Genomic DNA, 25,149 nt, shown 5'->3' with positions numbered 1-25,149 from the left:
AAAGTTGCTCATTTCAGAAGGAATATTAACCTTAATGAGATTGGATAAAGAATTGAATGATATTGCTAAATGAATAATACAGCTAAAAGAAATAAATGGTACGATGTAAGTCTCTTTAAAAATCGGGCACTGGTGCATTATGCGGGAACCGTGAAGAAGTCAAGTTTGGTTAATGCTAATGAAATAATATAAAATAGGATCAATATATAAACGTTTAGAAACAAATTTGGGCTATATATTTGCACATTAGGGGGGGGGGGGTAAAGCAATCCATATATTAAAAACGTAACCTAACCAAATCTAGGTACTCCCCCCCCCCCTAGACCCCGAAAAACATTCGTTTCAATATTGTAACTCATTAAGAAACCACGGCATTGCAATCATTTATATATAGCGATCTCTTGCAAGTAGCCCGTTTGACGGGTTTTGTGACTGGTTTCCTTGATACAGTTTTCTTTGCGGTGCCTGCATAATGCACCAGTACCAAAAAACGTTGCAATTATAGCTGTTGGCTGGTTGCAATCTTGCAAAGTTGCTCATTTCAGAAGGAATATACACCTTAATGAGATTAGATAAAGAATTGAATGATATTGCTAAATGAATGATACAGCTAAAAGAAATAAATAGTACGATGTAAGTCTCTTTAAAAATTGTTGCAATATATAGCTGTTGGCTGGTTGCAATGTTGTAAAGTTGCTAGATTTGAGAAAGCTTTCTTTTCAGTTTCAAATGCCCCCCTAAATGTTAGCTCTTCGCCCCATGGTATAATTAAAAACATTTATACCTTTTAATTGACACATTTTTGGGGATCCCCCTTACGTGATGCTTCTGGGAGTCATACAATAATATTGGAAAATCTACCGAATCAAAATTTCAGTAAATAGCGGGATATGTGGGTTCCTCACTCCACGACTCAACGAAATAATTTTCTCTAACGATTGTTTGAATATATTTGGGACATATCTTCTCATCTCTGTGTAACACTTCTGTCAATCTACATAATCTGATAAAACTTTCTCAACATGCGTTCTGAAATCCCTGCCAAAAATCTGGTAACAATTTACTATTATGAAATTATTTAGTAAATTTTATTAAGCTAGGCGCAACTTTCAATTATGCTTTTTAACTAAATGCAAATGAAAAGTAAAAAACTTGACAAAGCTTATTTTTTATTTCTTATTAATGACATAATATTTATTTCACAAAAACACTATCACTAGCACCAAAGGGACGAATTTGAATTTTGGAATCAAAAATATCATAGAAAAACACGAAATGAAAGTTATTCTCGTTTGGCCAAAAAAACATACTATTTACAATAGCATCCCAGCATAATCCAAAATTTGTTCTTCAGTCACCAAAATTCAATCAACATTTTTTCAACTAAAATTATTTTAGTAGAATGAGATTAGAAAAATAGCCTTGGCTATTTTTTGGACACAAATTTTAAAGGGTCAAGCGAAAAGCAGGACGTCTTCGAGTGGGATAGAAGCATGTCATAAGAAAAGAGTAACAGGAAATTGAAACTTCATGAGAGGGACTAAAGAGTGAAGCAATAGGACTGCAGGAAGAGTTTGCGTAAGTGTGCTGGTCTCGGGCAGCTTCCTTCTGAAATGAGCTGTTACTAGTATTAGTCAATAATGACCCATAAAGAGAGAAAAAGCCCAACTAACTAAGAAGTGTTTTCCGCGCGTTTCGAAAAAAGTACTTCAGTGCCACTACCCAACGTACTAGTGGCACTTCCATATATCATCGAACGTTTTTTTTAGACAACTCGTTACGTTAAGCTCAAAGTTACATTAATACATGTTTATACCCAAAACTAATGGGCATTTTTGAGATTTTTGATATTTATAGAAGAGGGAAAAGCAAGTTTCTGGAGTTGTATGTGGGAGTTTGTTTTCCTCTTAGATGACTTAAAAAGCAAAATCATAAGACTAAGTTGGGGTGTATTGCCGAACAAAGTGACTTTATTTTTATTGCAATGCGTGAGGTAATGTTTTGTGGCTAAAGGTACTGGATCTTCTTTTTTTAGTTCTGACAGGAAATGGTGAATTATCAAGCGAAAATACTAAGTGACATCGTAACGTAAATTCTGTATAATATGTCCGGTTGGAAGCAAAAAATTTCTGATCCTTTTTGGAAACTTCTCGAAAAGAAAATACCTTTGAATACCTATCTAAAAGTATCAAAAATGCACCATTACTATGGTATAGAATAGGAAATTCCATTAGAAGATTGACATACTTTTTCAGCGGAAAGCCCTCCAAAAAAATGAAAGGGAGGGAAGACACCAGGAAAGAATTTCACTATTTTGACAGAACTGTTAACCAATCTATAAGAAATGTTACATATTTTTTTTTTTACTTCAAGTCCTATTTCTATTTCAAATAAGCATAATCAATCTTATGTTGAAACAGGTATGATCACGGCAAGAACGTCTCCCTTTCGCATGCCCATTCTGAGGAGTGCTGATCCAAACTTTTTTGACAGTCCATACAATTCCTTATAAGTAAATTTTTGATCTGTGATACCACATTCTTGAAATAAAACTCATGATACCTTTTTGCTAGTTGACTTTTTTAATATTTAGTAAGTCTAAATGTAAGTAAGTAGGTTTGAATTAAGTTTAAAAGTTTAAAACGAGCAGAATTTAATTTTAGAATACAGTTTCCACGAAGAACTTCCATGCAGTAGCAATATGGCTTATCAGGAATTCACACCATTTGCTTCCCTTTTAATCCTATTGATGACTGTAGTAACCTTAAATTTGCTTGGTTTTGACTTCCACTCCATGTTAATTATGTTAAAATAAAATATAATAATATTAGGAGGCTAGCCAAGCTTTAGAAATAAGATTCATTCCGCCCTTTTTATTTCAATAACTGGATACATAGAGACTTTCGGTTTATTTCTGCTTCCTCCCTCAATTCAGAGGGAGGAACAAAAGAGGGAGCTTCTTGTTTTCAGCCTAGTAGAAGAACAATTTTGTTCCTGAAAAATTATTGAAAATTTCAAGAACTGAAAGTATTGAAAATTGAAAGTTCTAGTGACCTTTTTAAGAGTTAAAAGTGATTGGAAGACAACCACCCCCTCCTCCCTGTGCCAATCATTTCTCCAAGCACATCTTATTGAAAATCAAGGGCGTATAAAATTGAGGGAAATAATTTCCCCTAGCCCCCCCCCCACACACCAATTGACTTTCCTGTTGACACGATATGTTAAATGACAAACTAGTCTTGCATATACTCATAATAACCACATTCTTTTCACCCATTAAAAAGAAAATCTTACGTTCTCCCCCACGGAGCTATTCTGTTTTGATCTAGGCAAATCACTCCAGAGCTTCATTTATAATTTACAAAGAATAAAATGACAAAAAGAGATAATATACTTGTCTCACCTCCGTTGGGAAATAAACTGGCTAACAGCAGCCTGAAGATTCCTTCCGATATAACACCACTGGGACACTCCTGAAAATGAATGTGTTTTGTCATTCATCAGTTGTACAGTACATTAATCTTATGAGTGACAGATGAAACAGGAGATTCAAGAAAAGAGACTTTTCTCAAGAAGAAGTTTGAAGCTATGTCATTGACTGAGTTTGATTCTTGCAAACCGTTTATGGTAATGATCATTTTAGTAACTGTCTATGTTGAAAAGATAAAAAATAGGTAAAATGTAATAAGATAAATGAAATGTTAAAAAAAATTGTAGGAAATCATACAAAGTTGCTGTTGCTATAGCAGCTGCTGTAACACTGTTGCCATATTCCTGAAACGAATCAGAAGGCTTAGCGAAAATTTTTGTTGAAAGACTTGGAAGCCTTGGGTTGTGCGTTCTGCTCAAGCCAGACAACAGTTACAGATGTTTATAAAAGCGAAATTACGCTCAGCAGAAGCAACAAAGACACACTGTTACGAAGCTGCTTCGAAGTTAGATTTTTACGTTACTGGACATGTAGACTGAGCAAAATACAAGTCAAAAAGTCTTAATTACACTGTATAATAATAAGAGGTGCTACTATGGATGATAATTCATTATATAAAAACTTAAATATAGCCTACATACCTTAACGCTCGTTTCAACGCGCGCTGGTTGGTTAGCTGGGCAATGTTCAGCATGCAACCACAATTTTTATGATTTAAGATTTTAAAGCATATTTTTTTGTAATTAGAAGACTTAGAAATTTGAAACAGCAGTTAATCTTACCTTTATGATGGATCTTACAAAAGTACACAGGCGTAGAATTGGTAAATAAAAATACTTCTGCAGCACGGGTGTAATGTCAAAATAAGAAAAGAGCAGAAATCATTGATAAATGTCTACTTTTTTTGACAAATGGAGTTTATGTAAATTCCCTGACGTTGCTGACTTTTTTGCTTAAACAAGAAATGAAAATATAAAAAAGGGTGTAGGTTTTAATTACGACAGAAGACTTTAAACTGTAATTTTTAACTGACGTACTTTTTAGGTGACAAGAACAGAATTAGTCAGGTTTCTGGCGTGATAGAGACTGCCAAGACCATATTATTACCTTTCGCCTGACTCTGTAACAGAGTGGGAGATACGACCTACATGTCATAGATGCCTTGATCAATTTTGTTGACACTTTTGATTTCTCCATCAGGGCTGCGCTTTGGAAGACGGTGGTAGAAGACGCCCTCCACCCCAAAACAAACTGACTGAGAGAATCAATGGGTCCTATGAGTCTGCAGTTGCGCAAGTCCAAACGGCCGAGTTCGGAATAACAGAATTTTACTTTGAATCAGAGGCTAAGCAGGGTTGTTCCCTTTCACCAGGTTCCTTTAACAACATCATAGATTGGATAATGATGATTTTACTTTGCATCTAAGAGGCTTTGCCGATTGTCAGAGAGAAGGGATTCCGATTGCATTTACAAACCTTAAATTTGCCGACGATGTGATTCCAAGGAGTAGCTCATCGGTGGAGCTTTAAGAGACGGTGAATAATTATTCCTGTGCACTAAAGAAAGCTGACCTCACGGTCAGTAAGTCAAAAACTGGTAGTAGTCAGTAGTCAAAACAGTAAGTCCTGGAAGCGAAGACCTTAAACCCCCCAGTTGCCCAACTAGAGGATAAAACGATGGGGATTGTCAAAGTGTTCTACTACCTCAGTTCTTTCCTAATATCAAACGGTGATGCAAAATCTAACCCTGAGATCCTGAATAGAAAAGGCGATGGCAGTATTCTTAAGCATGAAGAATTCACTGTGGAGCTAAAATGAAATTAAATGAAATTGAACACTGAAGAAACCCAATCTTTGAATTTTTAAGCCATCGCTGCTTGAGACACATACTAGAAGTCACCCAGTGTTCTCATATCTCAAATGAAAGATCTTACGCCGAACTGGCCAGCCATGATAAAAAACCAACAGAGGAAAAAATCTCAATGAAAAAAAAAAAAAACAATAAACGAGACTGCGGCCAGTGGAAAGAAAAGACGAGAAAAGTAAAACAACGCAGATATTTCGCATGTATCAAAACAAGGCGTCTTAAGCACAAGATAAACTCAAGAAGACCAAGATAAAAAAAAAACTAAAACTGAAAAAAAATAAAACCACCACCAAAAAAAATATATATATACAATTGGCGCAAACTAATCCATGTAGGGAAAAGCAGCTATTATAGTTACTTCAGTGAGGACACTTTAGCAACTGAGAAAAAAAAAAAAATGAAATTACGTTAATTATTCTGTTGCGAAATAATCCTCTTGTTGGCTGTTACTGAAGCAAATCGTTTTGGTCTTGTAGGTAAAATAGTCCCCTGATGATATGTACCAGGTCTAGTACCATATGTAAATGGTCATAGTGCCATATGTACGTGGTCTAGGTGAGAAGCTTTCAAAGACTTTGCATAAAGTTAACATCGATACATGTTTCAAATCGTTGAAACGAGTGGTTAGTTTCTTTAGTTCTGGAAAGGATTTAACCCGGGGAAATTTAGTAAGTGGGGTATATAAGATTCCGTGTTCTTGTGGAAAGTTCTATATTGGTAGGACTCACCAACAATTTGTTGAAAACATTTATTGAGCATTGAAATTCAATAAAAACCCTACAACTAACCAAGCCTCCAGAAACCATTGTTTCAGCCTTAGCAGAGCATATTTGGTTTCAACCTGTTCATTTTGTAAAACTTGATGAGGCCTTAGCTATTTCAATTGATAGCGGTTATACTCAATGGGCCTGAGAAGCTATAAAAATTAAAAAAAACATATGTTTGCTAAGCTTTCAATAAATAGGGACACAGGTAATTTAAATATTAACTAAATTTATGATAATTTTTTGAAAAGTGAATCAACAGTCAATAAGGGAATTAATATCTTGAATAATCACCAGGGGACTACAATACAAAAACGATTTGCTTCAGTAATAGCCAACAAGAGGATTATTTCGCAACAGAATAATTAACGTAATTTCATTTTTTTTTTCTTTTTATATCAGTTGCATTACTGTTCTTACTGAAGTAACTCTAATACCTGTTTTTCCATATGTGGATTGGTTTGCTCTAATTGTATATATATTTTTTTTCGTGGTGGTTTTATTTGTTTTACGTTTTAGTTTTGTTTTTTATCTTGGTCTTCTTGTGTTTCTCTTGTGCTGAAGACCCTTTGTTTTCAGACAGGCAAAATATCCACGTTGTTTTACTTTTTTCGTCTTTTCTTTCCACTGGCCACAGTCTCGTTTATTTTTTTTTTTTTCATTGAGATTTTTCTCTCTGTTGCTTTTTTTGTCATGGCCGGTCAGTTCGGCTGAATATCTATCATTCGTCCTGCATACGGGCAACAATCAGCCGCTTCTGTCAACTATTATTTTCTTTGGTTAGAAAACATGCAAATTTGTTAAATCAGCAAATTTTCTTTAAAAATTCCAAGAAGGAATCAGTGATTCCAAAATCTTTTCCAATATGTACCCATTTTGGAATTGGAAGTGAGTCAAAATTAAAAGAAAAATTAAGCCTAATGGCTTTAAATCATGTACTTTGTGAGCAAAAACAAAGACGTTTTAAATTTTACAAGGACTTAAATTTTTTTGATAACCTTTTAAGGGATAACCTTCCATCTGACATTTTTTTGCGAATTAAGGAAATGATCATTAGATCTTTTCGTCATGATTTTCATTTGTCAAAGGTTCGTACGGTTGACATGTTTCATAGACTTTTGTTTGAAAAGTTCCAAGATTCAGATGTTTTTCACCGTTGTTTTTGCCTGGGTCCGGGTATAAAGAATTTGTCTTCTAAACTTCTTAATATTCAACAGTTTTGTCGAAGGGTTATTAGTTTTTTTGTCCATCACCAATCTCTTATTCAAAAATAATTCCAAAGGTGGACTCAGGTATTATGGCTTCTATTCATAAGGTTGAAACTCCTCAAGAACTTGGAGCCGAGATCGTAAGGAAACTAAACATTTTGAATATGATCAAAATTGGAAAAGACATCTCACAAAAAAATGACATTAAAATACTTTCAGATTTGAAAAAGGATAAATTCCTTACTATCACCATAGTCGATAAAGGAAACAGTGTTAAAATTATGAACACTGATGATTATGATAATCAAATGAAAACCATTATTTCTGACAATATAACTGACAAAAAACTGGATTTTGATCCTATAGATAATAATGTAAAATCGACAAGAAAGGAACTGGAGTCATTGAAAAACAATTTCCAAATTACCCCACAGTTCTATAACAAATTTTATCCTAGGGGGTGTTCTGCACCCAAGATCTATAGTCTACCTAAGATTCATAATACTGGAGCCCCCCTCCATCCGATTGTGTCAACTTTTCCGTCACCTGTTTCGAAACTAGGAAAATGGCTGTCTGTGGTATAGCGTCCTCTTTTGGGAACACAAAGATTATATTTAAAACATACGATTGATCTTACCAATGAATTAAGAGATTTCTCATCGAAGGAGAGTTCAATTCTTTGTAGTTTTGACGTTGTATCTATGTATTCAAATTTTAATTTAAAAAAGTGTGAGGACATTTTAAAGAGTAAATTAGAAAACACTTTGATTTAATAGAAGATGAGACCTTAGCCAGTTTGGATATTGAAGTCATTATGAAATCAGTTATCCTGGTAAATGAATTTTCATCTTATTTTGATTTTAGAGGAGAGTTTTATAGGCAGGTTTTTGGGTTACCTATGGGGTCATCTCTAGCTCCTTTATTGGCAAATCTTTTCATAGATTCTATTGAAACGTCCACTATACACAGTTTTAGAATCTCCCCTTGCTTCTGGGGTAGGTTCGTGGATGATGTAGTCTGCATTTGGAAACATGGGTTGGACTCCTTAGACCTATTTTGTAAACATTTAAACATTTTTGATAAATTCATGAAATTTACAGTTTAGCTTGAGGAAAATGAAAAACTGCCTTTTCTAGATGTTTTATTAATTAAAAGGGATATCCCCTTACTTTTCTCGATTTAAAGAAAACCCACGCACAATGATAAGCCTTTGAATTTTCATTCGTGCCACCCAATGTCGGTGAACCGAGGGGTTGTGATTTCACTAGTGGACAGAATTTGCTCCCAGGAATTTCTGGATTCGGAATTGTCATATTTGAAAGATATTTTGTTTTGTAATAGTTACCCAATTAAGTTCATTGACAAAATAGAGGTGTTAAGCAAGACAGTATGGTTGTTGGGATTTCTCAGTCTTCAAATTTAAATGTTTCTAAAAGTTTCATTTCATTGCCATATGTACCTGGTCTAGGTGAGAAGCTTTCACGGGTTTTGCGTAAATTTAACATCGATACATGGTTCATATTGTTGAGACCAGTGGTTAGTTTCTTTAGTTCTGGAAAGGATTTAACCTGAGGAAATTTAGTAAGTAGGGTGTATAAGATTCCGTGTTCTTGTGGGAAGTTCTACATTGGTAGGACGAACCAATCATTTGTTGAAAGATTTATTGAGCATCGAAATTCAATAAAAAAAACAAACCGCGCCTCCGAAAACCTTTGTTTCAGCCTTAGCAGAGCATATTTAGTTTCAACCTGATTATTTTGTACAATCTGATGAACCTTAGCTATTTCAAATGATAGCTAATATACTTAATGGGCGAGAGAAGCCATAGAAATTAAAGACATATGTTCGCTAACCTCTAAATAAATAGGGACACAGGAAATTTAAATACTGACTCAATTTATGATAATCTTTTGAAAAGTGAATCAACTATCAATAAGGGACTTAAGATCTTAAATAATCACCAGGGGATTATTTTACCTATATATATATATATATATATATATATATATATATATATATATATATATATATATATATATATATATATATATATATATATATATATATATATATATATATATATATATATATATATATATATTTACATGTTTCGGGGCATTTTTATTGCATCATCATGAGAATATGCATACCACGATGATTTGAGATGCATACTAGACAAACAATGTCTTCTGATACTTGGGCCCCATACTTGGATACAAGTCCTACCCCTATCCCTCAACCCTGTCCCTCCACCATCCCTCCAACCCCTATCCCTCCACCCTCCCTCCAACCCCCCCCCCCAACATTTTTTTGGTTACATCTCTTAGAATGTCATGAAACACACTTAAAACACAAAAATTTCATATTTAATATTTTCCAACTTCAAAATGGGAATGATATATATATATATATATATATATATATATATATATATATATATATATATATATATATATATATATATATATATATATATATATATATATATATATATATATATATATATATATATATATATATATATATATATATATATATATATATATATATATATATATATATATATATATATATATATATATATATATATATATATATATATATATATATATATATATATATATATATATATATATATATATATATATATATATATATATATATATATATATATATATATATATATATATCTCTCTCTCTCTCTCTCTATATATATATATATATATATATATATATATATATATATATATATATATATATATATATATATATATATATATATATATATATATATATATATATATATATATATATATATATATATATATATATATATATATATATATATATATATATATATATATATATATATATATATATATATATATATATATATATATATATATATAAAGACCAAAACGATTTGCAAGATTTATAGCCAACACGAGGATTATTTCGCAACAGAATAATTAACGTAATTTCATTTTTTTTTATCTCAGTTGCTTTAGTGTTCTTACGAAAAAAACTCTAATAGCTGCTTTTCCATACGTGGATTAGTTTGCGCCAATTGTATATATTTTTTGTGGTGGTTTTATTTGTTTTCAGTTTTAGTTTGATTTTTTATCTTGGTCTTCTTGTGTTTCTCTTTTGCTAAAGACGCTTTGTTTTGATACACGTGAAATATCCGCGTTATTTTACTTTTTTCGTCTTTTCTTTTCACGTGTTGCAGTCCCGTTTGTCATTTTTTTTTTCATTGAGATTTTTCTCTTTGTTGGTTTCATATCTCAAATACTAAAGTTCACACAAAAACTTACACACACACAAAAACTTACACACACACACAAAAAATTACACACAAAAAACAAATTAAAAACAAACAAAAAATTAGACACACAAAAAAAATAAAAAAAACAAAAAAATATAACACACACATACAAAAAAACACACACAAAAACTTACACACACACAAAAACTTACACACACACAAAAACTTACACACAAAAACTTACACACACACAAAAAATTACACACACAAAAACTTACACACACACACACAAACACACACACATACAAAAACTTACACACACACAAAAAACTTACAAACAAACAAAAACTAAAACAAACAAAAACTTACACACACACACACAAACACACACACATACAAAACTTACACACACACACACACAAAAAATAAAACAAAAACAACAAATCTGACACAAACAAACAATAATACAAAAACACACAAACTTAAACAAACACACAAACTTAAACACACACAAAAACTTACATACACACACAAAAACTTACACACACACAAAAACTTACAAAAACAAAAAAACTTACACACACACAAAAACTTACACACACACAAAAACTTACACACCCAAAAAAACTTACACACACACAAAAACTTACACAAACACAAAAACTAACACACACACAAAAACTTACACACACAAAAAAACATAAACACACAAACAACAAATTACACACACACAAAAACTTAAACACACAAAAAAACTTACACACACACAAAAACTTACACACACACAAAAACTTACACACACACAAAAACTTAAACACACAAACAAACTTACACACACAAAAACTTACACACACACACAAAAACTTACACACAGACACAAAAACTTACACACACACAAAAACTTACACATACAAAAACTTACACACACACACAAATCTTACACATACAAAAACTTACACACACACACACACACAAACTTACATACACACAAAAACTTACACACAAAAAAAACTTAAAAACACTCAAAAACTTACAAACACACAAAAACTTGCACACACACAAAAACTTACACACACACAAAAAAACTTACACACACACACAAAACTTACATAAACACAAAAACTTACACACACACAAAAACTTTCACACACAAAAACTTACACACACACACACAAAAACTAACACACACAGAAAAAAACTTACACACACACACACAAAAACTTACACACACACACACAAAACTTACACACACACACACAAACTTACAAACACACAAAAACTTACACACACACAAAAACTTACACACACAAAAAAACTTACACACACACAAAAACTTACACACACACAAGAACTCACACACACACACAAAAACTTACACACACACAAAAACGTACACACACAAAAACTTTAAAACACAAAAAATTCATATTTAATATTTTCCAACTTCAAAATGGGAATGATATAGATATGTATGTCGCACCTTTTACTATTAGAAAAATAATGTTTGTAGTGACCAATTTTTTTTTTCAACTTTTTTTTAACTTTTTTTTCAACTTTTTTTACATCTCTAAATCATATCAGAGTAATAGAATGAAACTTTTGATTTAAGTTTTTAAACATATTGTTGTGAATGCTGTTGATGAGGACAGATTGTCCTCTTTCAAGATTTTTTTTTTCATGAAAAACAAACTATTTTTTCTTATTTTTTAAGTCAACTTATGAAGAATGTGTTATAAAAGAATAGAATAAAAAACACACAAACACACACACACAAACACACACACAAAAACTTACACACACACAAAAACTTACACACACACAAAAACATGCACTCACACAAACAATAACACACATACAAAACTTACACACACACAAAAACTTACACACACAAAAAAACTTACACACACACAAAAACTTACAAAAACACAAAAACTTACACACACAAAAACTTACACACACACAAAAACTTACACACACACAAAAACTTAAACACACACACAGAAACTTACACACACACAAAAACTTACATACACACAAAAACTTACAGAAACACAAAAACTTACACACACACAAAAACTTACACACACACACAAAAACTTACAAACACACAAAAACTTACACGCACACAAAAAATTACACATAAAAAAAAAATTACACACACACACAAAAACTTACACACACACAAAAACATACACACACACAAAAACGTACAAACACACAAAAACTAACACACACACACACAAAAACTACCAGACACACACAAAAAATACCAAAACCATAGGTTAGGTTAGGTTAGCCTACGTCCTCGCGCGTGCGTAGGCTAACCTAAGGTATCCTAGGATTTTGGTATATCTGTGCTATAATGTGGAATTTTTTTGTTAAGTTAGTTTAGCATTGTCATCAATATCTATTGTTTTTTTGCATGTCTCTCACACTATACCCGTGTTTCTGAGGGACTGTGCTACCATCTAAAGCTATAGGTTGGTTGATGGCAATGGTAGTCTCTCTTGATTCTGTGAAATGTTGTAAGATGCTTTTGATGCTATGAAATATCTGTGTAGTTGAATATATTCCAACTCTTGCATTTCAATGAACGAAATTCAAAATGAACTTTGAAAAATCAAGAGAATGTAACTTTGACAAATAAAAGCACAACAAAACACTAATGAAATATTCCAACTCTTGCATTTCAATGAAAGAAATCCAAAATGAACTTTGAAAAATCAAGAGAATGTAACTGTGAGAAGGTAAACCATAACAAAACAATACTGAAATATTCCAACTCTTGCATTTCAACGAAAGAAATCCAAATGTAAGTTTTTGTGTGTGTGTGTAAGTTTTTGTGTGTGTAAGTTTTTGTATGTGTGTAAGTTTTTGTGTGTGTATTTAAGTTTTTGTGTGTGTGTAAGTTTTTGTGTGTGTGTAAGTTTGTTTGTGTGTGTGTAAGTTTTTGTGTGTGTGTAAGTTTTTATGTGTGTGTAAGCTTTTGTGGGTGTATGTTTTTGTGTGTGTGTGTAAGTTTTTGTGTGTGTGTAAGTTTTTGTGTGTGTGTAAGTTTTTGTGTGTGTGTAAGTTTTTTGTGTTTGTAAGTTTTTGTGTGTATGTAGGGATAGGGGTTGGAGGGAGGGTGGAGGGATAGGGTTGAGGGATAGGGGTAGGACTTGGGGCCCAAGTATCAGAAGAAATTGTTTGTCTAGTATGCATCTAAAATCATCGTGGTATGCATATTCTCACGATGATGCCATAAAAATGTCCCGAAACAGGTCACTTTTAACACCTATCAAAAATCCAATTGATAAATCGAATGTGCTTAAACTTGTTCCAGTTCAATGGAATGAACCTGTTACGATATTGTGACGCTTAACATAAGTTGGGCAATGTCCCAGAAACAATTCATTGGAATTTTACCTTAGGAAATCACGGGTCTCACGTTCGATTCCTACATCAAACACAAATTTCATATAAATCAATGGGAAGATACTTAAAATGTAAAAAATCGTATCATTGGAAAAGAAAAATATCATCATTAGAGTACAATAAAATGACATCAATAAAAAAAAACTATTAAAATAAAAAAAAATTAATTAATGTAATTATTTAAATTAATTAATAATTAATTAATTTATGTAAATTAATTAAACAAATTAAATTAAAGAAAGAATTTCACAATTTCATACAAAGGAAACGAAACACTACCATGAAAACATCACGCACTTTGAACAGAGATCAGCACGAATTTTTCATGGTAGTTGATACGGTCATTACACTGTCTGCTTGTATTGGCGGGAGACACTCTGCTCGGAATCATTATAGCTATATGGTGAGACACCCCGCTTGTAAATATTAAAGCTATATGGGGAGACACCCCGCTTGTATATATTGTAGCTATACTACTGACGTTTCAGGAGGGATTTTTTCTGATGGGGGGTGTCGGAAGAGGGGGTTACGGGGAAGGATCATTCCATGGAGGATGTTTCCTTGGGGGAAGGAACATTTCTATGAAGAGGGCGCCGGATTTTCCAACATTATTTAAAAAACGATTAGAAATTAAAAAAAATAGTTTTTTCACTAGAAAGTAAGGAGCAACATTAAAACTTTAAACAATCAGAAATTATTACATATATGAGGGAGTTCGCCCCCTAGTCAATACCTCGCGCTTTACTCTAAAGTTCTTTTTAGAACTTTAAAAAGAGCTATCTTTTCTAATTAACCGGACTTTATGATTCGGGGGCTTGTGATTCGAACAAAATTTGAACTTTAGTGTAAAGAGCAAGATAGCGACTAGGGGGCAAACTCCCTCATATACGTAATAAAGCATACGAATATAGAAGTCTGTTACGTAAATTAATTCGTAAGTTACGTCAGAACAAAATTTCGAGAAAGCCATTTAGCCAAAAAAGTAAAATTAATATGTAAATTTTGTTTTAATTATACAAGTACAGTGAGCCAAAATCAAAGCTACAGTAATTCAAAAACCTTCAGAAATTAAATAAAAAAAACAAGTTTTTTTTAACTGAAAGTAAGGAGCAACATTACAACTCAAAACGAACACAAATTATTCCGTATATGAAAGGGGCTGTCGCCTCCTCAATACCTCACTCTTTACGCTAAAGTTTGAATCTGTCACGCAACTTTATTTTTTTTTAAAAATAAAAAACTTTAACGTAAAGAGCGAGGTATTGAGGAGGGGACAGCCCCTTTCATATACGGAATAATTTCTGTTCGTTTTAAGTTTTAGTGTCGCTCTTTACTTTCAGTTAAAAAAATAGTTTTTTTCATTTAATCTAAAAAAACTAACATTTACTTCTGACATTTGCGGATGGAACTTATCCTAATCAAGTAGGGGTGGGATTTATAGGCATCAAACTTTGAAAGTCACAAAAATATTGAGATTGTTTTGGTCGGTTGGGGCTGGGCTTAATACTTCTACCGTAAACAACATCCCAACACTGGTTTGAATTTCTTTTTGGCCGTGTTCTTTTATGTTTTTTTACAATGTCAAGGATCTAGGTCGGTGTATAATAATACATGCTCCACATTTCTAATCGTATTACGTTTAAATCGATAAAAATAAATCATGGCATTAACAACAGACACTGTGACCAAGCTACAGATCTCCGTATTTTATTTTAATTATGGCAAAATAGTAAGGAAACCCAGTCCCAGCTGTTTAAAAATGTAAACCGATAGATGTGCAAACTAGGCGAAAACTAAGGCAAGGATTATGACAAAGCCTCTATTTTGCTTGTATCAGATATAAGTTTTATTGTACATTTGTTTTCATGTGCTCACATAAATCTTTTTTCCATTTTAGGTCGGTACGTACATTGAAACTTTTTGGGGGCTCAAAATTGTCTGACGGAGCGCAAATTCTGGAAAGCACTAAAAATAGTATAATTTCATATAAAATTTAAGAAAATATCGATGCAATTGTAATTCAATCCAGTTCTTTTTGATACGTGAAAGTGATTAGGGTATGGAGTCCAAGCTTTCCTTGTATTTCTGTGCATACGCCTGTCCTGGGGCACAAGATGGAATTTTTGGAAAGAATACGGTAAAGACACCAGTTTCTTTCATTGTCTTCTAATGCTCACTCGGTCTTTTTAGGAAATATTTGCTGGTATTCTAAAATCATAGGATTCAATCTTCATCTCATAAGATTTGCAATTTAACCTCTGTTACATATGTGAGTCACAAGAGTAACACGCTGCAACCGATCTCACTTGCATTGCACTTCACTTGTAAGCAGGAAACTTGTAAGCAGGAATATTCAAAATTTTTATCTGTTGGCCTCTGAGAAGCAATTTTGACATTGAGCTTCAGTTTAACTACAGACATCTTTAAGCCGTTTTACTTTCCATAGTCACATTGTGTTTGATTATTTTACCCTCGAGCTTTAAAAGCTGCTGCACCTCAACAAGCAATTTCATTTTTCCACCGAGGCAGCCGAGCATGCCTTACGATATTTTGGACACGTACTTCGAACACCTACCGCAAAAATGATCTTTAACTTTGACCCTACGAAAGCCAGTTGGATGCGAACTCGCGTTCAACCGAAGAAACGATGGTCCTACAGCCTGTCGGAGTTTCATGAAACGGCAAACATCAGACCGAGCAAAGCACAAACGCTTACCATGGACCAAAGTGGATGGAGGAGGCAAACATCACTCTCTATGCCTAGCAGTGCCTTGCAAGAGACATCAGTCAGTAAGTAGGAACTTCAGTTGACTTCTAATAACTTCTGTCACTGAGTAGATTTTGCACGTATTCGCTTATGGATTATAAGGCAATATAAAGAGGGCTCGATTCCTCTGAAATTTCACGTTACAATCTGACAATTGCCTTAGTAACTAAGAGCCAAACTTTCGAAGTTGGGACCTGTCAGAACTGTGGTTGACTTGACTTTGGTCAAGTTAAATATCGTTAACCAAAGTAGTTCATGTCCTGAACGCTCTTTAAATCAAAGGGAATTTGAGTTACCTCCCAAAAGCCACAAAAGGACTAGTAACAGAAGAATATTTTTGGCGCTTTAGCAATAATTCGACAAGATTTGAAACGTTTCATAGGCAGCGCACTAGGGCTGCCTAAGTAAAGAACGATGTTCTTCTTCTAATTCACAGCAGGCGGGCTATTCAGTTGGTACTATTTAGCCCTCTTCTTTTTGCTTCACTCTTTGGGCTACAGAGCTACTGTCTTGGTTGTCTCTTATTTATTAGATATTCTCGGATATCTTTCAGTGGATCTTTTGACTCAAGGAGTTCAAATATAAGATGATAGATATCGATTTTTGTGCTGTGTGTGCAGGTATAGTTGGCTAAGCTCTTGGCTGATAGTAATATTTTGTGGTGTTTGAAACATTTTAGCAGTTTACAAAGCAAGGTATATTATGCAGACGTCAGCATATTACATTCTAATAGGCAATGTTCAATTTTTTCATTATTCCTATTACAATGCCTGCAAAGACGGGACAGGGTAGTTGAACCGCTTGAATTAGAAAACTTATATGAGAATGCAAAGAAATTTTGTCCATTTGTTCCAGAACGAATTCTATGATAAATTTTAGAAAGATACTTATTGGGAAAGGGGGAAATGATAGGATTAATCTTATTAAAATTAATATCTGATAGCCTCCATCGGTAAATATCTCTAATTGGGATTGGTCTCCCACTTGGCTGGTCAATATTTATAGCATTTTTTGCTATTTCATCAGCCTGATGATTACCACTTATGCCAGAGTGGCTACGAATGTACTGAAAATAAGTTTTTATGCCACTTGAAGCAAGATTATCAATAATACTGAGACAATGATAAGTGTCAATGTCCAACTTATATTTAGGAGCTGAGGCTAGCAACTCAAGGCTTGATAGAGAGTCGGAATATATGATAATATTATTTGAATTTGCAATCAAAGGTTGGTTTTCCTTAAGGTGTTCTAATGCCAGGACTATAGCTTTTAACTCAGCAGACATTACAGGTAAATTATTATATAACCTTGTGCCCATTGCAATTTTCAGGTGAGGAAGGAAAACACCTCTTGCAACCTTCTGATTCATTTTTGACCCATCAACAAATATTTGGAAGAGATTTTTATAAGTAATTGTATTAAGTCCTGCAAATTTTCTCTGGACAAAAGCAATGGGGGTTAAATCTTTATTGCACTTTGAGAAGTCATTATTTATTATGGGACTTGGCCAATTCCATGGGGGGGATCGGGGGAAAGTGGGTGCAATAGACTTTGCTGGTATGGGGAACTTCTTCTGAATATTAGCATACTCATCTGAAATACCTCTATACATGGTTGGATTTCTTGACCAATTATGTAATGTATGTGAGCTATTTGATTCAATTTTTGTAAGATGTTTTGTCAAGAGAAACCTACGTCTCTCCCTTATTGTTGTTAATCCACTCTCCATAAGCAGAAACTTGGTGCTTGTGGGTTTCCTAAGACCAAATATGAGACGTATTATATCATTTTGTGTTGTTTCAATTTTTTGCATCTGTGTCTTTGCACATGCATCATAGACGATGAGCCCATAGTCAATATGGGGTCTTATCTGTGATTTATAAAACTAGAGTAAGATTTTCTTCTTACAGCCCCAGGGTGTGCAAAGAATTCTTTTTAGTATATATGTTTTTCTATAGCATTTTTTTATTGTGTTTGAAATATGGAGGTGGAAATTAATTTTTTGGTCAAGAATGAGACCTAGGTAATTAATATGATTATCTTCTAGAATAGTTGTTTTATTTAGAATTAGTTTCGCATTAACATGGTTTCGCTTCCGGTGAAATTGGATTATTTTTGACTTGGTGGGTGCAATGGGTAAATCTGAATGTTGAGAGAATTTTTCAAACTGGAAAAGTGACTTTTGCAGATTTGACTGTGCTATCTGAAAGGTGTTGCCAGATCACCATAGCACCAGATCATCAGCATATTGTAGATTCGTGTGGGGGAGGTTCATGTCCCAGAGATATAGGGCAAATAGGAGGCAACTGAGGACTGCTCCCCGAGGTAGGCCTTTGGTTATTGTCTTTTCGGGTGAAGAGGCTGAACCAACACAAACGATGAAACTTCGCACTTCTATGAAGGATTTAATAAAAGATACTAGCTTAGGGGGTACACAAGGTTTGCAAGTTTATTTAAAAGGATATGGTGGTTCACATTGTCATATGCCCCTTCAAGATCTAGGAAAGCTGCAACTAGGACATTATTTTTTGAGAAAGATTGATTTATTACATTTGTTAGCAAAATGAAAGCATCTGTTGAGGAGTGGTGTTTCCTGAATCCAGTTTGAGTGTGAGGGATCATATTATTTTTTCCAACAAACCAGAGGAGTCTGTGACAAATGATTTTCTCCATTATTTTCCCCATCACAGGAGTAATCATTATGGGCCTATAAGACTCAGTGTTATCTTTTGGTTTATTTTTCTTTAGGATCGGTAGGAGGGACGAACATTTCCATATATTGGGGAAACTAGAAGATGCCCAAGCGTGATTATAACAATTTAGCAGTTCCTGTTTGTATGAAGGTCTGAGATTCTTTATCCATATAGGGTGTATATTGTCATAGCTGCCGCTAGTTTTGGTCCTAATATGATGTATTGCATTATTCAATTCCTGGATTGAAAATGGATTAGTTATGTACTCGGATCCTGGGCGTGGTTGGTAACTTGGGTTCATAGGAATTGTGGAAAGTTTGCTTTGATTATTTGATGTTAGCTTATTAACAAAAAGAGTTGCAAATAGGTTAGCTTTTTCATTACCATTGTCATAATGGGTATTATTATGTATAAGCTCATACAGGAGTGGGTTGGGGGAAGTCTTTTTCCCACAGATGTGGCTTATGACTTTATGTATAATTGGCTCATGTGTTTCTCTGGAGAGATTATTTGCAAAATTATTCCAGTATTTATATTTAGCATCTATTATAGTCCTTTTTAGATTAGATTCTGCTTGTAATTTTTTTAAATATGTAGTAGGTGAGGGTTTTTTTATGAATTCTGTCCTAGCTGCCTTTTTTATCCTCCATTTATTTAGGCACTCATTTGTCCACCATGCTTTAGGAATTTGTTTAGGGAATGTTTTCTTAGGTGTTGTCCTGGGGATAGCATGATTAGCTGTATTTATTAGTAAAGATGTCAAGGCTTCAGTATGTGTGTCAACTGTTGTGTTAGAAATGCATGAACTTTGGGTGAAACTATTAATTTCATCATTTAGGTTATTTTGGAACATAGACCAATTTGCTTAAGTGTTAATATATTTGGAGGTATGAGATAAAGTTTTAGCAGGTTCATTTAGGGAGCAAACTATAGCAAAGTGGTCAGTAAATAGACTATCAGTTTTATTTATGTAAATTTTGTTCAAAAAATTTAATGACACAATTTGTAGGTCAATTGTGGAGAATCTGCCACTTTTGGTGTTGAAATATGTATTCAGGTTTGGAGGGGTAGCAACAGCTAATTCATTATCATTTGAAGTCATATGCTCAATGAATTTACCAGCTTTATTTGCTGGTTTATTCCCCCACAAAAGGCTGTGGGCATTGAAATCTCCACAAATAATGATATTTTTTAACATATTAGAATTATTTATATAATTAAAGAAATCCATGGCATCTCTAGTTTGGCCATTAGGGTTATAAAAGCTTATTATGTAGGTTTTTAAATTATTCAGCCAAACACTGATACCAATTACATCAACATCATTTGCAAAATCTGGAAAATTGATGCCACAAAATTTTATATAATTTTTAACTGATAAAGCTACCCCACCTCCTTTTCTCTCTGAAGACCTATCCTTTCTGAGGATAGTATATCCCAGAGACTTAATTTGTTGATTTTGGGTTAAATGAGTTTCCTGGAGGCAAGCAATATTAATGTAATTATTATTCATAAAAGATATTAGTTCATTTAGCTTATTTTCTGTGAGTAATCTTACATTCCATTGGAGTATTGATATATGTTGTGTTGTTGATTTATTCTTTATATGACTGTGTATCAATGTTCAGCTTTGTTAAAAGTAAAGCAAGATCTTTTTTTGCTTGAATGAGCATATCATCTGGTTTGTAGATTTTTGCCAATTCTGCAATGATTTTTGTTTTCTGTAGTCGATGTATGTTCATGGCCTTAACTGCATTACAGTTTAGAATGAATAAGCATATATTTGGGGATTGCATTTTTGGTTGTGCATCCAGTTTGTCGGTTAGGGGATTGATTGCTGGTAGTGTTTCTGGTTTGTTTCTTCTTGGGAGGGGGGGCCAGGCTGACCTCATCTCACCGGACAAGGAGGCTTGTTGGCTTGTAGATTCCTTCTGATAGGGATTTGAGCTAGGGGGCTTAGAAGGTGGTGTTTTATATGGGGTGCTGGATGCATTGGGGGCGTTTGACTTGGGGGTTTTGGTTGGGTTCATTACAGGCTTTATTTGGTATTGTTGGGCAGCATTTGCTTCCATTGCTGCAAAGGGGTATGGGATGGCCTTCTCTGTTGATATTTGGAGTGTTAGGGCTCTTTTCTTGTATGCAGGGCATAATGATTTATTTGTAGATTCATGTGGGCCTTTGCAATTGATGCATGTAGGCTGAGTGTTGTTGCAAGTTGTCAGCTCTTAAGGATGGAAAGCTTTACAATTACTACACTCTCGGAGAATTTCATTGCATTTGTTTGTCGTGTGTCCCAGTTTGTGACGCTTCTGACACTCGATAGGCTTAGGTTTGTTTTCCTTGTGTGGTTTGATTTGCCCAAATAGGAATAATTTTTCTGGGATATTAATTTTTTCCTTTAGTATGAATAAGAAGGATCTACTAGTTTTTAGGCCATTAGAGTTAGGTTTGCCAAGTTGGGTAACATCCTCAACTGGGATTGTGTTTCCAGCCCTATCTGAGAGGCCTTCTTTTAAATCCTGAGTGGATATCTCTGGGGGAACGTTATAAGCTACTATTTTTGTTGGTGATTGTTTTGGGTTCCAATTAGATGCAATAATTGGGGTATTCAGAAGGGATTTTAGGCTAATTATTGTATCTGCTGATTTCTGATCTTCTACAGCTATTAGCAGAGATCCATCACGGTTAATATTAAGAGAGAACATTGCTTTTAGCAATTTAAAAATTGCAACTCTTATTGCAGTGATCATTTTTATTTCAAAGGGGGTAGTAGGAGTAATTTTAAGGTAAATTCCTAAGTTTCTGGAGGGAGGATCTTGGGCAGGAAGAGGAAAAATGCTTTTGATTGTGGATATTTTTTTCCTTTTTTAGAGTTTATACAGAGGACCTCTTGAAACCCCTTATCATCATTTATGGTTACATTAGCCCCTACACTTATCATTGTCCTATTCTCCAAATTGGAGCTATCATTTGAACTTAGAGATAGTGTGCTTGACCAGCAAAGATGGGTATCTTTCACTATGGCACTGGAATTTGATTTGGGATCTGGTGAGACTTTTTTTTTTGGAGGACTTCTAAACATTGCCTATTGGAAAAAGCTTTAAACAAAAAAAAACTAAAACAAGAAGGGAAAATAGAATGATATCAAACCGTCTGCACTATACTATGGGGAGGAGAAACACTACAGTATAGCCCTGAGGATGAGTTGAGCAGGATTGGTTTGGTACAACTGCTGATTAGAAGCGATAATAATTCACAAGAAAATATATTTTAATTTTCTTATAAGGTTGCTGTTGCTGCTGAGACTCCTAAAATTCTCCTCCTGTGGGAGGAGAAATTATCATGCAGAAAACAGTATTGCTTTTTGCTTTGTTCTTATTTGATGTTGGCACAATGTGTTTTTTTTTCTTCTTCTTTTTCAGTCGGGCACTTCGTATCGAAGGAGTTGTCGTAGAAACTTTGAAAAAGGCTCATTCGATTGTAAATTGGAATGGCTAGTGCCCTTTTTAATATTCAAAAGTGATAAGAGGGCAACTAGTCCCCCCCCCCCCTCACGCCCATCATTCCCAAAAACACATCCAATCAAAATTTTGAGATAGCCATTTTGTTCAGCATAGTTGATTTCCAGATAGAAAATATGTTTTTGAGGAGGACACTCCCCCAAAGTCCTCAGGGCAAGGGTTTCAAAATTTTGGAGATAGCCATTTTGTTTAGCGTAGTTGATTTTCAGATACAAAATGTGTTTTTGAGGAGGACACTCTCCCAGGGAAAGGGTTTTAAGTTGTGCCCTGAGGGCATATAAGAACGATGTTGGCACAATGTACTATGTATTATTTTTTTTGCTTTAGAGAAGGGCAGTTCATATGGAAGGGGTCGTCTTAGAAACTTCAAAAGGGGCTTATTCGATTTGAAATTGAGAGTTCTAGTGCTCTTTATAATAGTCGAAAGTGATTGGAGGGCAACTAGCCCCCTCCCACGCCTATCACTCCCCCAAACACATCCAATCAAATTTCGAGATAGCCATTTTGTTCAGTTTAGTTGATTTCCAGATAGAAAATATGTTTTTGAGAAGGACACTCCCCAATAAACCTCAGGGCAAGGGTTTTAAGTTATGGCCTGTGGGCATATAAGGTTTTTATTGTTTTCATATAAGGTCACCACGCCCATCATTCCCCCAAACACATCCAATCAAAATTTTGAGATAGCCATTTTGTTCAGCGTAATTGATTTCCAAATAGAAAATATGATTTTGAGGAGGACACTCGCCCACTACCCTCGGGGCAAGGGTTTTAAGTTATGCCCTGAGGGCATATAAGAACGATGTTGGCACAATTTACTATTTATTTTTTTTTCCTTTAGAGCTGGGCACTTCATATGGAAGGGGTAGTCGTAGAAACTTCAAAAGGGGCTCATTCGATTGGAAATTAAGAGTTCTAGTGCCCTTTTTAATAGTCGAAATTGATTGGAGGGCAACTAGCCCCCCCCCCCACGCCCCTCATTCCCCCAAACACATCCAATCAAAATTTTGAGATAGCCATTTTGTTCAGCGTAGTTGATTTCCAGATAGAAAATATGTTTTGAGGAGGACACTCCCCCATAAACCCTCAGGTCAAGGGTTTTAAGTTATGGCCTGGGGGCGTATAAGGTATTTATAGAAGGCGTTGTTGTAGAAACTTCAAAACAGACTCATTTGATTGAAAATTTGAAGGGCTAGTAACCTTTCTAATACTCGAAAGTGATTGGAGGGCAACTAGCCCCCCCCCCCCTCCCTCATGCCCATCATTCCCCCAAACACATCCAATAAAAATTTTTAGATAGCCATTTTGTTCAGTGTAGTTGATTCCGAGATAGAAAATATGTTTTTGAGGAGGAGACTCCCCCACAATCCTCAGGGCACGGGTTTTAAGTTATGCCCTGGGGGCATATATGGTTGTTATGGAAGGGCGTTGTTGTAGAAACTTCAAAACAGGCTCATTCGATTTGAAATTCAAAGGGGCCAGTGCCCTTTTCAATAGTCGAAAGTGATTGGAGGGCAATAAGCCCCCCCCCCCACGCCCATCATTTCCCCAAACAAATCCAATAAAAATTTCGAGATAGCAATTTTGTTCAGCGTAGTTGATTTATAGATAGAAAATATGTTTTTGAGGAGGACACTTCCCTACAGCCCTCAAGGCAAGGATTATAAGTTATGCCCTGGAGGAATATAAGGTTTTTATTGAAATCCTTATCGTAGAAACTTGAAAAAGGACTCATTCGATTTGAAATTCAAAGGGATAATACCCTTTTCAATAGTCGAAAGTGATTTGAGGGCATCTAACCCCCCTCTCACGCCCACCTTTTCCCCAAACACATCCAATCAAAATTTTTAAATAGCCATTTTATTCAACATAGTTAAAATTTTTGGAAATTAAGTCTTTAAGATGACAACCCCTTAACCCACAGCCCTCAGGGCAACGGTTGTAGGTTATGCCCTGAGGCATATAAATTTTTATTGAAAGCGTTGTCGTAGAAACTTCAAAAGGGCTCATTCAATTGGAAGTTGAAAGGGCTAGTGCATTTTTTAATAGTTGAAAGTGATCGGATAGCGACTAACGCCCCTCTCACGCCCACCATTTTCCAAAACACATCCAATCAAAATTTTGAGATATCTTTTTTATTCAACGTAGTCGAACGTTCTGGAAATTAGGTTTTTTAGGATGATAACCCCCTCAGAGCCCTCAGTGCAAGGGTTGTAAGTTA

At 34.3% G+C, this 25,149-nt stretch overlaps 1 protein-coding gene across 2 annotated transcripts in view; it reads right to left on the bottom strand.

Annotated features, from left to right (window-relative positions):
• Positions 1–25,149, bottom strand: part of LOC148950664 (neuron-specific calcium-binding protein hippocalcin-like) — a 257,313-nt gene that overhangs the window by 129,303 nt on the left and 102,861 nt on the right. For both annotated transcript variants that reach the window (XM_089091695.1, XM_089091696.1), the window contains exon 5: positions 3,404–3,473. In XM_089091695.1, the coding sequence (XP_088947821.1) occupies positions 3,404–3,473 (70 nt within the window). The remainder of the gene's footprint in view (positions 1–3,403; positions 3,474–25,149) is intronic.

Source organism: Artemia sp. Qi Xiang Cuo, chromosome 7 (genome assembly GCF_049724085.1).
Source record: "Artemia sp. Qi Xiang Cuo chromosome 7, ASM4972408v1, whole genome shotgun sequence".
Lineage (NCBI taxonomy): Eukaryota > Metazoa > Arthropoda > Branchiopoda > Anostraca > Artemiidae > Artemia > Artemia sp. Qi Xiang Cuo.
Note: the sequence above shows the minus strand (reverse complement) of the source record. Positions and strands in the feature narration are given on the sequence as shown.